Raw genomic sequence first — 15,639 nt, 5'->3', positions numbered from 1 at the left:
CATCCCACGCAATGGAACCAGGTCTTCACTGCGCGAAAGGGTGTTGGAGGGAGACCCCTGGTACCTCGATTCGTGAATAAAGACTCCTAATCAAGGATAGGATAGGATGCAAGTAGGGGAGCCTCTTCAACGAGATTAGTTTAGGACGTAGTTAGCTTCTTTTCCTATTTCAGTTTCCTATAAGTAATTTTATTTTGAAACGTACTCACGGTTAGGATGTTTATTTCCCTTTAATTCAAATTCCAACATTTTTTACTCCTGCCACGCGTAACGATTAAATCATTCTTTTTTCTTGGCTCAAGTGTGGCACCTTATTCTAAAAAACCCCCACGATAGTATAAGAACTTAGGGTGTTACACATGTGATTAAAACAACCCGAGTCAAAGTACCATTTAGAATTACCTGGAGAGGTGGAAAAAGCAGCAGGGGTATTACCAGAAACAGAGAGAAGACGCTGAAGAAGAGATGCAATATCAGAAAGAGAGACAGGAGACGAGTTGAGTGGACTAGGACGTGGTGGACGAGTAGGACAGGCAGTAATTAAATGTCCCGAGAGCTTGCAGTAACGGCAGAACAGCTGTGAACAATGGTAGCTAAGATGACCTTTCTGGTGGCATGTGCGACATTCAACAGAAGGACAGTTGGGGAAGAGGTGCCCAGAACGGTTACAATTTCGACAAAATGTACCCTTTCTGTCGGTGGCAGCAAAAATATCTGACTTTTCCATGATAGCAGTCACAAAGATCAAAGAGAGGAGAGAAAACGGCAATTTCGGAGCAAAAAATGAGTAATCGGAGTGCAGAATCGGAAAGAGCTCACCAAAAAACCTTAGGGAAGGTCCCACTTGTCCGCTACGTCAGCAGTGACAACAGCGCCACGTCAGAGAAGTGGAGACACGTGGCGGCACCAGAGAGGAGCAGGAGAGACACGCTGGCAGGAGCTGGACGCGGGTCAAATTCGGGTCAGTCCGGGTCGCGCGCGGGTCGGGCCGGTGCGCGCAGGTCAAACAAGTAGCTTCTGGCGACACGTGGCAGCAGGTGGAACGTCCGATCAGCGCTGAGATCTAACGGCTGCTGAAGCTTCTGGAGGAGGAACAATGGAGGTGGATAGCGAACTTCCAGCGGTGAGTGGCGGCGCGTCCGGGGGTTTCTGGTGGCGATCTCGGCGGCGTTGGAAAGCTGACGAAGCGAGGATCACAATGATGCCGGAGGTGACGAACCAAAGCGTCAGAAACAGATCGAAAAATGCGAGCAAAGAGGCACGGGTGGAATCTGGAAGGAAGATCAACCTGGTCGTGGCAGCGTCTTTCGGCGGCGCGTGGAGGCGCGTCTGGCGGCGATTTTGGTTGCGTTGGAATCACGGCGACAAGACGAACAAGAGGGTTATGGAGGTGACGAACCAAAGCGTCGAAAAGAGAACGAAAAAAGAGGCCAAAGAACACTGCCGAAAAGGAAAAAAACAAAAGGGCTATGAACTAATATTCATAGAAAAAAAAAAGGACCTAAGCTCTTGATACCATGTTAGAAACAAGAGACTGAGAGAGTAATCTGAAAAGTGTATTATTGAGTTGTGATCAAAGGTACAATATACAAGGGGTATTTATAGGTGCTAAATGAATCAAAGTAATAAAGACATAGAATCCTATAATTAATGTACATATATACTATATAAATATAGACGATACTAATTGATCTAAATTGATTCTAATAATTCTCTAACATCCCCCCTAAAACTCAAGTGGGAGCTAAGGATACCAACTTGAGTTTGGATAACAAAGTCCGAAAACGAGTCGGGTGATGAGCTTTCGTGAAGATATCAGCAGTCTGATCTAGTGTTCCAACAGCAATGAGACGAACAACATCAATAAGGATACGTTGTCGAACAAAGTGACAATCAATCTCAATGTATTTGGTGCGTTCATGAAACACATCATTATGGGCGATTTGAATAGCACTGCGGTTATCACAAAAAACATCAGTAGGGGACGACTGAGGAGCACCCAAATCTTCGAGAAGCCAACGAACCGAGATAACTTCAGCAGTGGTGTCAGCGAGGGCACGGTACTCAGCTTCTGTGCTTGAGCGAGAAGTGAACGTTTGCTTCTTAGCACGCCAAGAAATGAGAGCGTCGCCAAGAAACAAACAGTAACCAGTAGTAGAACGACGATCAGTGGGATCACCAGCCCAATCAGCATCGGAGTAAGCCTGAAGAGACAAAGAGGAATGGGCAGAAAAATAAAGGCCATGGAATAGAGTGCCTTTGATGTAGCGAAGAATACGTAGAACTGCCGCATAGTGAGTAGTACGAGGAGATGACAAGAACTGGCTAAGTACATGAACCGGATAGGTGATGTCTGGTCGGGTGACAGTCAAGTAGACGAGACCGCCAACTAACTGTCGATAGAGAGTCGGATTATCCAAAACAGTGCCATCCATAGGGGTAAATCGAACATTAGGCTCAAGAGGAGTAGACTCAGTGCGACTATCTGTAATCCCAGCGCGAGTAAGAAGATCTGAAGCATACTTAGCCTGAGAGAGATAGATGCCATCATCGGTGGAGATGACCTCGAGACCAAGAAAATAGCTGAGAGAACCAAGATCTTTCATCTCAAAGGTACGGTGAAGTGAGGCCTTGAGATCAGAGATACCCTCAACATCATCCACAGTAATGATCATGTCATCAACATACAAAAGTAGAAGAACAACTCCACGTTCACTTTTACGAATGAAGAGCGCATTCTCATGAGGGCTAGAAGTAAAACCAAGACTGCATATGGTAGTGCTGAACTTGTCAAACCATTCACGAGGAGCTTGCTTAAGTCCATAAAGTGTCTTGCGAAGGAGACAAACCTTATTAGAAGGACAAGGATATCCCGGAGGTGGTTTCATATAGACTTTCTTTTTCAAATCCCCATTAAGAAATGCATTCTTCACATCCATCTGACTGAGCGACCATTTTTTAACCGCGGCAATGGCAAGAAGAGCTCTAACAGACGTAAGACGAGCGACAGGGGCAAAAGTCTCTTCATAATCAATACCATACTCTTGCGTACAACCTTGAGCAACCAAGCGGGCCTTATAACGGTCAATAGAGCCATCAGAGCGAGTCTTGATCTTGTATACCCATCTACTGCCCACAACTTCCTGATCAGAAGGAGAATCAACCAGATCCCAAGTGTGTGCTTTTTCAAGTGCTTGTAATTCTTCTTGCATTGCTTGTTGCCAATTTGGATTTGAGGAGGCTTCTCTGAATGTCTTAGGTTCATGTTGATGAAGAATAGTAGAAAAGCAATGGTAATCAAGAAGATGAGGAGGTGGATTCCTTACCCTAGAAGAACGAGCGGGAGGAGGAGGCATGACGGTAGGAGCAGGATCATCGTCCGATTTGGAATCATCGGGAGATGGGGAAGGCGGAAGAACATCAGGCTGTGGAGGGTCACTCGAGATAGAATCTGTAGAATCATCACTAGGAAAAAGATCAACATTGGAGTTAGTAAACAAAGGTGACTGAGTAGTAGGAATCGACTCAAAGGATGAGAATCGAGAAAACATGTGGTGCTCCCAGAAGACAACATGACGAGATATACGAATACGTTTAGAGAGAGGATCCCAACAACGATAACCCTTGTGTTCAGTGCCATAACCAAGAAAACAACACATACGAGCCCGAGGTTTAAGTTTACTATGTTCATGAGGCTGCAGAAGAACAAAACATACACAACCAAAAACTCGAAGAGAACTATAATTTGGGGAGGTATGATAAAGACGCTCAAAGGGAGTAACATTACCAAGAACAGAAGAAGGGAGTCTATTGATAACATGAACAGCAGTAAGAACAGCTTCACCCCAAGTACGCTCCTGACACAAAGAAGAAGAAGCATTGCACGGACAGAGTCAAGAATGTGACGGTGTTTGCGTTCAGCTCTACCATTTTGTTGAGATGTACCAGGACAAGAAAACTCAGACAAAGTACCCTGTTCTGCAAGAAAGGCTAAGAGTTTAGAATCACGGTATTCCATAGCATTATCACGTCGAAAAACCTTAATGACCTTGGAAAATTGAGTTTTAATCATAGTAGCAAAGTTGATATAGATATGAGGTAACTCATGGCGATTAGTCATCAAATAAACACAAGTAAAATGGGAATAATCGTTAATGAAAACGACAAAGTATCGAGCTCCGCCCATAGAGGGAGTGGGAGCTGGGCCCCAAACATCAGAGTGAATGAGATCAAAAGGAGAGCAAGCAAGAGATGAATTATTATGAAAAGATAAAGCAGGTTGTTTGGCAGTTTGACAAGAAATGAAATCAAAAGATTCATTTGGAACTTGACCTAAAACACCCTGAGAGACAAGAGGACGCAGTTTTCCTAGGGAGGTGTGGGCAAGACGTTGATGCCATAAGTGGAGGGTAGAGGGAGAAGAAGCAGCACAGAGATTTGGTACAGGAGGAATATGAAGATTCTCGAGTTCAAAAAACCTTCCGACCTTACATCCAGTCCCGATGATTTGTCTCGTCTGAGGATCCTGTACACGACAACCAGAAACAGAAAAAGTGACTTCAAAACCCAGATCAACAAGTTGACCAACAGAAATAAGATTGAAATTTAATTTGGGAATATAATAAGTATCAGGAAGATGAATAGTTGACTGGGATACATAACCCTTGTGTGTTGCGTGCAAGAGGGAGCCATTTGCAGTATTGACAGAAGGTCCATTTGTAGTGGTAGACATGGACGAGAAAATATTACGCAACGGAGACATGTGATTAAAACAACCCGAGTCAAAGTACCATTTAGAATTACCTGGAGAGGTGGAAAAAGCAGCAGGGGTATTACCAGAAACAGAGAGAAGACGCTGAAGAAGAGATGCAATATCAGAAAGAGAGACAGGAGACGAGTTGAGTGGACTAGGACGTGGTGGACGAGTAGGACAGGCAGTAATTAAATGTCCCGAGAGCTTGCAGTAACGGCAGAACAGCTATGAACAATGGTAGCTAAGATGACCTTTCTGGTGGCATGTGCGACATTCAACAGAAGGACAGTTGGGGAAGAGGTGCCCAGAACGGTTACAGTTTCGACAAAATGTACCCTTTCTGTCGGTGGCAGCAAAAATATCTGACTTTTCCATGATAGCAGTCACAAAGATCAAAGAGAGGAGAGAAAACGGCAATTTCGGAGCAAAAAATGAGTAATCGGAGTGCAGAATCGGAAAGAGCTCACCAAAAAACCTTAGGGAAGGTCCCACTTGTCCGCCACGTCAGCGCCACGTCAGCAGTGACGTCAGCGCCACGTCAGAGAAGTGGAGACACGTGGCGGCACCAGAGAGGAGCAGGAGAGACACGCTGGCAGGAGCTGGACGCGGGTCAAATTCGGGTCAGTCCGGGTCGCGCGCGGGTCGGGCCGGTGCGCGCAGGTCAAACAAGTAGCTTCTGGCGACACGTGGCAGCAGGTGGAACGTCCGATCAGCGCTGAGATCTAACGGCTGCTGAAGCTTCTGGAGGAGGAACAATGGAGGTGGATAGCGAACTTCCAGCGGTGAGTGGCGGTGCGTCCGGGGGTTTCTGGTGGCGATCTCGGCGGCGTTGGAAAGCTGACGAAGCGAGGATCACAATGATGCCGGAGGTGACGAACCAAAGCATCAGAAACAGATCGAAAAATGCGAGCAAAGAGGCACGGGTGGAATCTGGAAGGAAGATCAACCTGGTCGTGGCAGCGTCTTTCGGCGGCGCGTGGAGGCGCGTCTGGCGGCGGATGGCGGCGATTTTGGTTGCGTTGGAATCACGGCGACAAGACGAACAAGAGGGTTATGGAGGTGACGAACCAAAGCGTCGAAAAGAGAACGAAAAAAGAGGCCAAAGAACACTGCCGAAAAGGAAAAAAACAAAAGGGCTGTGAACTAATATTCATAGAAAAAAAAAAAAAAAGACCTAAGATCTTGATACCATGTTAGAAAAAAGAGACTGAGAGAGTAATCTGAAAAGTGTATTATTAAGTTGTGATCAAAGGTACAATATACAAGGAGTATTTATAGGTGCTAAATGAATCAAAGTAATAAAGACATAGAATCCTATAATTAATGTACAGATATACTATATAAATATAGACGATACTAATTGATCTAAATTGATTCTAATAATTCTCTAACAATTATATTTTTAAAAATAGTTATTCTCTTGGTTTTTCAAATATTTTTTAAATTTTAATATTTATCTTAATATATATAATTATATTTTTTAATTTGAAAAATTCAAAAAACTCTTAAAAGTATATGTAAATACTTTTAAAAACACTTTTAATTTTTAAAATCCAAAAACACAATATTTATATAAATTTTTAATTATTTATCAAATATAAAGTAGTACTAGTTTATACTTGTAAGAAACACTAACATCAGGCGAATATAAACATCACCAAAATCACTAAGGAAATATTATGTACCTTCATTTTCATATATAACACATACACTTGAAAATTATGAAGCCAATCAATAATCTTCAATACTGGATAAGTGTGAAAGTGATCGAAATTAATATTGCGTACGTAATACTAGTCGGAAGAAAAAATATTAAAATAGAGAGTACTATGACTGGCTTGCTTAGTCAGTACGAATAAGAAGTTTAAATAATACTAATTAAATTACTCAAGATATAGTAAAATATTGTGTCGAAGTTACACTCTATTTATTGCAAAACTATTTATCCAAAAGATTAAATCGATAAAACGAGATATATGAATAATTATATTTTTAATATACATATTTTTATACAAAATTTTTTTTAAAACTTGGAGGATGATTTTGTATATATAAAAAGTTTATTCTTTTTCTTTTTTTTTTTTGGTTTTTAATTTATTTAAGATAATAATAAGGATTAGATCCTACTAAGTCAATAAATTATAATTTAAATGCCATATTTTTTTATCCTCACCTAAAAATTTCGGGTTCGAGTCTCACTTCTAACTTAAAAAAAAAAGATTAAATCATACTAAATTTCTAATTTTAATCTCGTTGATACTATGTCGTGAGGCAATTTAAAATTTTTATAAAAAATGTTAGAATTCGATTATTGTTATTTTTAAAATACAGAAAAAAAACTCAACCTAAAACAACCTGAAAGAAAATAGGTATATGAACAATTATTTTACAGTCATTCTTAAAGTCCACTACAAGGGAGGTGCGTAATGACGGCATTTTTTTATTAGCGGCGGTTTTTTTATTAGCGACGGTTTTAAACGGTCACGAAATCAATTACCGGCGGTTTATCACCGGCACTAGGTTTGGTGGCGGTTTTTAACAACCGTCGGTATAACCGCCACTAAATCAAAATTTCGCAGCCGTCGTGCAACAAACCGCCGGCATATGCGAGTGACATGATTTCCGTCATATTTACCGGCGGTTCTAAAACCGCCGCTATTTTTTTTGTTGTTTTCGAGTGGATGTGTGTTTTGCGGCGATTTCAAAATTGCCCAAAACGGAAATAAGCTTTCCGGCACAGTTACCGGCGGCTATAAACCGCCGCAATACCAATCAGATAAAGTCACACTCTTCGGCGGTTTAAAACCGCCGCTAAATAAAAAAAAATTTGGATTTTTTAAATAAATCGTAAAGTTTTTTTAAAATACTATAGAACTATTTTTTTTGGCGTTTTTAATTTTTTATTATTTTAAGAGTTAATATTTTCAACCTCAGAATCCAAACTTGTATAAAAACAAAAAAAATTATCTGCAAAACAAAATAATATATTCATTAAAGTACGAAGAAAACAAATCTCTACAAAGAGTTGTATAGTCTAATTCAAAAAAAGTTTGCTTCAAACCAAAATAATTCCAATCCTAATACATTATTCTCCACTCTATCATTCCACGGAACTCATCCCTACAGCGATGTTTGGTGGGAGCTCCTCACCCTGCCGTTGCAGATAAATCAAAGCATCCTCCATCGCCTTCCTCTTCAACTTCTCGCGTTCCAGCTCTGCTTGCAGTTCTAGCAGCTTCCTCTGGGTCTCCTCTACTTGGACTCCGTTGACCGACGAACGTGAATTCGGACCAAATAGTTGACTAGGAGTCGGTCCATACCACGTACTCTGCCAGGTTTCTCTTTTATGAAAACCTGAGCAATGAAATCATTTTGAGACAACAATCTAGAAGACTCATCTTGTTGCTTAATCTCCTCAATTCTTTCCTACAGACACAAATTAGCAAATACAATCATTAAAATATCACACAACTATAAATGAAAAAATTGGTAGTACTTACACCAATTACTCTTGCTTCATCATTGATATAGGAGCCATCATTTTTTTTGTGCACTTTGATCCATAACTCTCCTCTACCGACTCTTCTCCCTTGTTCTTTCGACTGTATCAACAAAGTTTATACTATCACCATATTATTCCACACAATCAAGTGAACTTAAGTCATAGAAATAGTTTTAAGGTGAGTGAATAAAAAAGTAAAGTACCTCTTCTTCTATCCGTCGTGCAAAGCTTTTCGAACCACCAGTGTGGGTATATAGTTGCTTTGATCGATTAGCCGCGTTTTTCCTGCACTTCTCCTCTTGGTCCATCAGAGACAGAGGGTAATTAGAAACTGATTTAAAAAGACTCAATGCTAAATAATTTGTAATGTTGTGTACCAATGAGTTACTAGATTACCTTTGTCTCCTCTTCGGTACGATAGTTAAGGAACCATCTCCAATACTCTCGATCAATTCCAGGCAGACGTTGCTCAATGTTTTCTTCAGTCGTAAATGTTGGCTCGTAAAAAGCATCGTACAACCTCAGCTCCTATGTTCCTTGGAAATGAGGCTCCTACTTTCTCTTGTTTCCACCATTCTCCTTCAATGATCAGCTCCTTAACTCTGTCTACTGAGAGATCTCTGTTCATAAGAATTTTACCCATACTCATAACCTAATTATCCTTCCATATCTTTATTTCTGATCCCTTTTCAATACTCCATCTCCTATTCCTTCTCAATAAATCCCTGCCCTGAATAAGACTCCTCCATACCCATGATGCCCCCACTCTCAACATTTGCTTCCTAAAATTGTCGTAATTCTCCAAAAAAACCACCGCTATTTAGCGTGTCCCTTGTAGTAAATGAATTACAACGACTTGCATCTTTGTGGTCAAATTAATCGAAGGTTTGTCACAAACTCATTTCTCATTGTGACGAAATCGAATGCTCTCCAATAATATAAGTCAAATGTAGAATCTTTTGTCAAATTGTCCGTTTGTCAAATTGTCCGTTTGTATATGTTAGAAACAAGAGACTTAATTGGAGAAGGATGATATATTATTGAGTGTATTCAAGTTGTATATTCAAATTGTCTGGAATGATACAATATAAAAGGGTATTTATAGGTACTAAGAGAATCGTAATAATAAAGACGTAATCTCCTATAATAAATATTCAGATATACTAAATAATACTAATTGATCCTAATTGATCCTAATTATATTCTAACATCCCCCTCAAACTCAAGTGACAACTTGAGTTTGGAACTTATTTAAAACAACGAAATAAAGAGAAAAAAACTGCTTAAACTGATAAAACGGGTGCAGACGAAACTACCGGAAGGAAGCACAGATGGAACTGCCGCTTGTCTGAAGGAAGCGTAGACGGAACTGCCGCTAGTCTGAAGAAAGCGCAGACGGAATTGCCGCTAGTCTGAAGGAAGCGCAGACGGAACTGCCGCTTGTCTGAAGGAAGCGCAGACGAAACTGCCACTATCTGAAAGAAGTGCAGACGGAATTGCTGAAAAGAAATGTAGACGAAATTGCCACAAGGAAACACAGACGAAACACAGACGGAACTGCCACGAGAGAATGCAGACGGAACTGCCACGAGAGAACGCAGATGGAACTGCCACGAGAGAACGCAAACGGAATTGCCACGAGAGAACGTAGACGGAACTGCCGAAAGAGAGCGAAAACTATATGATTTTTTCATGAGAATAGGTAAGCAGCAGATGACAATGGTGTTTGATCATTCAACTCAAAATAGGCTAGTCGGTGAGGTGAAAAAGCATCAAAGGAGTGACAAAAGGGAAAGAAGAATGGCATAGAAAAAAAATACAAAAACTACGGTTATTTCACCGCAAGGAAAACAACCTATCCTCTTTAAGGATAATACCATGGCTCCGATACCATGTTAGAAACAAGAGACTAAACTAGGGAAAGGATTTGTATATATTATTGAGTGTATTCAAGTTGTCTATTCAAATTGTTTGGAATGATACAATATAAAAGAGTATTTATAGGTACTAAGAAAATCGTAATAATAAATACATAATCTCTTATAATAAATATTTAGATATACTAAATAATACTAATTGATCCTAATTATATTCTAACAGTATCAATGAATTTGGTATTTTTCTCTATTTTAAAAAAAAATCTTTATTCAGTTTTTTCTTTTTTCTAAATTTAATCCCTAATCTCGTGTGAAATATTGCAAACCCTGGTACGTGCTTTTCAACATCATAATCACAAAGCACTTAAGTAATGTGTGATTAGAGTGGTATTAAAGCCATTGTGTGTGCCACGATATTTTATTTATATTGATTACTTCTATTCAATTTCTTGACTTGCAAAGTCTATTATACTAATAATTTATGCAAACACAAGTACCAGATTCAATTAGCACCCTTTTATTTTTTATTTTTTTTCCTTATTTTCTATTAAAAAAACTAACGTGCTAATTTGCTGTTAGTACCGATAAAAATATAAATATAACGGAAAAAAATATTACTAAAGACATTATATATACCTGGTATATCTGTCTGAAATAGCAATAATCTTAGTTGAAAATGATGGTATTTCATAAATAATTATCTATTTATAAATTTATATAATATATACCCAATGAGATAAGTGTTAGTCTACAGAAGGGTAGTTATTAATTTTTTTATTAGGGAAAAATAAAAAAAATAAACCGTTGTTAATTTTAGGATAGAAATTCACGTGCAATTGTATATAGTTCTCTTTAATTTATTTAAAATTAATAATAAATATCGTTAAATTATAATTTAATTAAATTTATCAAATTATTTAATATATAATTTTTTACTATTAACTTTACATAAAAATAACTGTATATAAATATTAATCTAATTTTATATAATATATCTAAATTATTTTTTTGGTCCATGTATAGAATTAAGATGAAAAGAAAAAAAAGACAATTAATTTTGACCCCGGAAGTTAATAAATACGTAAGATCCTAAGGAGGAAAGAAAAAAAAAAAAAGAGAGCAAATATATATAAATGGATTATGACTAACTGTAGTCTTGGTCATAGCATAGTGAGAAGAAAATATGCATTTTGATTTGATGAAGCATTGATGGTACTATTAAGTCAAACATGTAACCATATAATAATAATTTATTTAATGTACAAAATAGAGCCACCTATTTTGATTTTCAAAGAACAGAATGTGTCATTGCATTGCATTAAATCTGTTTCTATTTGGAAGCTTGAAGTCATACTAATGACGATATGATGTGGCATTTTTAATCTATGCAAAATCACTTGCGTAGAAGACATCACTTTATTTTAATTTCTTGGAAAACGAACTTTTTCTATTAAAAATTAATCATAGTAATAGAGAATACTTAGGACTTACGTTGGAAAAACTTTAAATTGGAGAAAAATTTACGATGATGTGTTCCTTTTTTTTTCATTCATCTAAATTGGTTTTAATGATTATTGATTGAATAAGAGTTTAGTTTCATTTATTACCTAATTTTATTGTTGTAAAAATATATAGACTATTCTCAAGATTTTTTTATTTAAATAAAAAAATATTATTTATACATTTAAATTAAATATAAAAAATAATTAATTTATGTGTTTAGTCTTATTTTTACAGTCATTAACTAAAAAAATTGTAAATTTTTTATGATTGTACCAACAAAAATAATGAAACAAGTTTTTCTTCTCCATTTTGCACTACAAAAAAAAATAATAAGTACCGATGAAATTTCTGTTAAAAAATGAATAAAATTTCATAGTAAGTTAATTATCGACAAATTTACTGTCAAAAGTAATTCGACGGTATAAACCTCGTCGGTAATTAATTATCGTTAGATTTTTTCGTTCGATGGTAATTACCGTCGGATTCTACAGTAAATTACTTGTCCGAAAAACCTTTTGGTTATTGACGGATTTTTTCGACAGTAACGTTGGCGCCACAATATACTGTTTTTTGCACCATTACCGTCGGACTATGTCCTCAGTAAATCCAACGATAATGTCAATTTTTTTAAAAAAAAATTATTGTGATGCAATTTTCTTAAAAAAAATTCTTTTTAATTTTAATTTTTATTTAAATTTATTTTTCACACAATTAGTAGTCAAATTATAAATAATAGAAATTAATTACAAAATATTATTAAATATCAAATGTTCAAATAAATTAAAAGTCAAATAAATCAAATACAATGAAACAGTAAAATAAAGCCTTAAACCCTAAAGATCCAAGTAGTAGTCGTCGTCGTCATTCTCGTGATCCTACTGAGGTGGCGAAGGAGGCGGTGATGTCTGTGTCCGACCAACAGCACTGCTGTCACCAACAGTGCCGCTGCCACCAACAGCGCCGCTACCACTGGCGCGCTTCTGAGCTTGGTACACCGTCATCTGCTACTCCATCCGCTGAAGCTGCTCTAGCTGCTCCCTCCACTCCAACCTAAGCATCTATGTTCGTCATGCATGTGAGGATCTCCTGATACCTCTCCCGAGTCTCGTTCAGCTCCAAAGCCTGTTCGTGAAGGCTCCGAGTAAGCTCATGCACCTGTAGCCTCAAATCAATGTCTTTCTCGGGATCGATGACTCGACTGGTGGCAGAGGCGGATGTGGAGGTGCGGAGGTTGCTAGGGAAGAACGACCCCAGCCCATATACGCAATTCTTGTAAGGCGTTGAGAACGCCTCGTGCCAAACCGCATCGGGATCGACGACTGAAGCAGCAGAACCACTGGTGTCCTCCCCACTTTGCTGAGATTGCTGAGTTGTAGTCTCTAGTCTCTGCATGTAGGACTCCTGTATAACACATGTTATTATGATTAGGACAACAGCTATACAGTTAATTGAAAATTTTATATCACAAGATCAGATGTTTAATCACATAATGATCCACAGACCAATGATCAACAAATCTCTCTTTGTTCTCTTTCAAAGTATGGGTATCTTGAAAGTCTCCGCCAATGTCGTATCGCGATCCAACGATTTTGACTACACATGTTGCATTGAAATAATATGTTAGTATGCCTACCAATAATATGTCAAAGAATATACCGGCCAGGACTTAGTCTTCATGAAGGTCGCTGAGCCGCCGGTATACTTAGGGATGGCAAAAATCTCCGGCGGGGTGGGTAGCTGCGGGAATTTACCCGCCGAGGTGCAGATATGGAGGGCTTTCTGTACCCGCAGGGACGGGGATCCATTTATTATATGGGGCGGGGATAGTGGTACCCACCCGATGGAGATTCGTTTAATCCCTGTTTATGTGAAAATACTAAAATGTTCCTATTATATATATAAGACATGTGAGTTGAGAGCAAACCCTAGCTAGCCGTCACTCACACTGTGTCACACTCCTCTCTTCTATCCTCTCCTCTCTTCGACTCTATCACTCTTAAACTGACTCCTCTCACAGATTCATCACTGCCGACCGCCACCTGCTACCCCCTCAGTCCTTCACCGACAACGCTAAGATCCTCTCCTCTCAGTCTCGACGTCACAGCAGCAGTGAGTCGTCGCCATCTTTGCTGTCGGAGCGTCCGAGCCTCTGCGCCGCTTCTCAGTCTTCGTCGTCTTTGCCATTGAAGTGTCTGAACCTCTACGCTGCTTCTCATTCTTCGCCGTCTTCGCCATCGAAGCGTCCGAAACTATGCACCACTTCTCAACCGTCGCCGATCTCTGAGCCTCTATTCTTCCTTCCGGTAAGTAGCTTCTGTGAACTTTGAATTTTTTTTTTACTTTGATTTGAAGCATTTGTTATTCTGATTTTGATTTGAAGCATTAGAAATTTTTAGTTTGTGATTCTGATTTTTATTTTTAGTTTGTCGTTGAAGCATCATAAATTTTACTTTTTTTACTTTGATTTGAGTTAGGTTTACTATAATTTATGTTTTTATTCTGATTTATGATTTATGTGATGCTTTGTGAATTATGTGATTTACGTAATTTTATGTGTTTATGTTGCATTTTTTTATTCTGATTCTGATTTATATCATTTATGTGTTTGTGTTATAATTTTTTTGAGTTAGGTTAATTATGATTTATGTTTTTGATACTGATTCTGATTTGCATGACTTATATTTGTGATTTTTGTAATCTTAGGATTCAATTAAATTAGAATCTAGCATCATTATCATTACAGGATGAAAGAAGGCTTGAGAATTATGTATTTACAATATGATAAATTATGTTTGGTTGTTTATGGATTATGAATATGTTTGGTTGTTTATGGTTATGCTATTATGTTTGGTTGTTTTTTAATGTAATTTGGTATTAAATATTTATTGGTTATTCTTATTTAAATCTTTGAGGACTATGAAAATTATGTTTGTGATGACAATGGAGGATTATCTTTATTTTTTAAATTTTTTCTATTTTTTTATTTTTTCTCGATTTTTATTGTTTTTTACGAAAATTCGTGGAGACCCCGGTCCCCGGCGGATACGGAGTCCCCGTTACCTATAGGGGGACGGGGCGGGGACTGGGATAGGTTTTGGAGGCGGGGGCGGGGGGGCATGTCCCTACCCCATGGAGACCCGTTGCCATCCCTATGTATACTTGGACGACCCGGCCGATGCCCTGCTAGTTCTATTTGTGAGACGCGATCCTCATCGGTCTCCCAATGAATGTACAAAGCCTTCTTGATTTTTGAACGGAGCTAGGAAGTGAGGTGGTTGCGCCTCTCATATACATCCTCCAGCATCTGTTGTAGTCGCATACCCATACGATGGTCGTATATCTTCCTGATGATAAGATCGTACTCCTTGTCCTATATAAAGTTCAGCTGCACAAAGAAATTTTAAAATTTGTTAATCAAAATATATCGTATTAAACAAAATAGAAGATATAAACTAGCTAAGAAGGTTTGACTAGATTAAGTTTTTATTGCCCACTTCTGAAACCATCGCTTTCTAGTCTCAGAGAGAATCTTCTTGTAGTTCGGCCATGGATAGTCGTACATCATCTTGATGACTTTGGTCGTCTCCTGAGTACATGCATTATTGTTTGGCACAAACCTGTCAACAATTCACAACAAACAAATATGGTAATATAAATTAAAATTTCAGAAGCAAATAACCATAATATATAGAGAATTTTTTAGAAATTTTGGTAGAATTTCATCTATAACTAGAATGCGCCTCAAACTTTATCCATCAACAATTAACTTAAATAGCACCAGTTATCAACAATCAATGAACAACAGTCAATAATCACAAAGAAAAATTAATTAATCCAGTAAACTAGAATCCATAATCAATAAACAGGATATAGCAAACACTTTCAGCAATTCAAACCTACAACCCTAAATCCACTAAAACAAGAATCAACTATCAAGAATCACTAATCACGGTATATCAAACACTTCAGCAGTTCGAACATACAATCCTAAATTCACTAAAATT

General features: G+C 38.2%; 1 protein-coding gene across 1 annotated transcript; it reads right to left on the bottom strand.

The window, feature by feature from the left end:
* Positions 1–1,050: 1,050 nt before the first annotated feature.
* Positions 1,051–2,939, bottom strand: LOC140176581 (uncharacterized mitochondrial protein AtMg00810-like). The gene is made up of 2 exons (XM_072208106.1): positions 1,874–2,939; positions 1,051–1,271 (listed from the first exon to the last, which is right to left on the bottom strand). The coding sequence occupies exons 1-2, from the start codon at positions 2,937–2,939 to the stop codon at positions 1,051–1,053; spliced, it is 1,287 nt and encodes a 428-aa protein (XP_072064207.1).
* Positions 2,940–15,639: the final 12,700 nt, after the last annotated feature.

The sequence above is a fragment of the Arachis hypogaea genome, chromosome 12 (genome assembly GCF_003086295.3).
Source record: "Arachis hypogaea cultivar Tifrunner chromosome 12, arahy.Tifrunner.gnm2.J5K5, whole genome shotgun sequence".
NCBI lineage: Eukaryota > Viridiplantae > Streptophyta > Magnoliopsida > Fabales > Fabaceae > Arachis > Arachis hypogaea.
The sequence above is the reverse complement of the archived record's forward strand: the minus strand, read 5'-3'. Positions and strand labels throughout refer to the sequence as shown.

What these genes read in the sequence shown, in the direction of transcription:
- LOC140176581 (XM_072208106.1), bottom strand. Translation starts at nt 2,939, where the DNA reads ATGGATGTGAAGAATGCATTTCTTAATGGGGATTTGAAAAAGAAAGTC. An exon ending in TTGTCACTTTGTTCGACAAC is followed by an intron (nt 1,272 to 1,873) that starts GTATCCTTATTG and finishes TCTTCCTTCCAG; the next exon opens with ATTCCACCCGTGCCTCTTTG.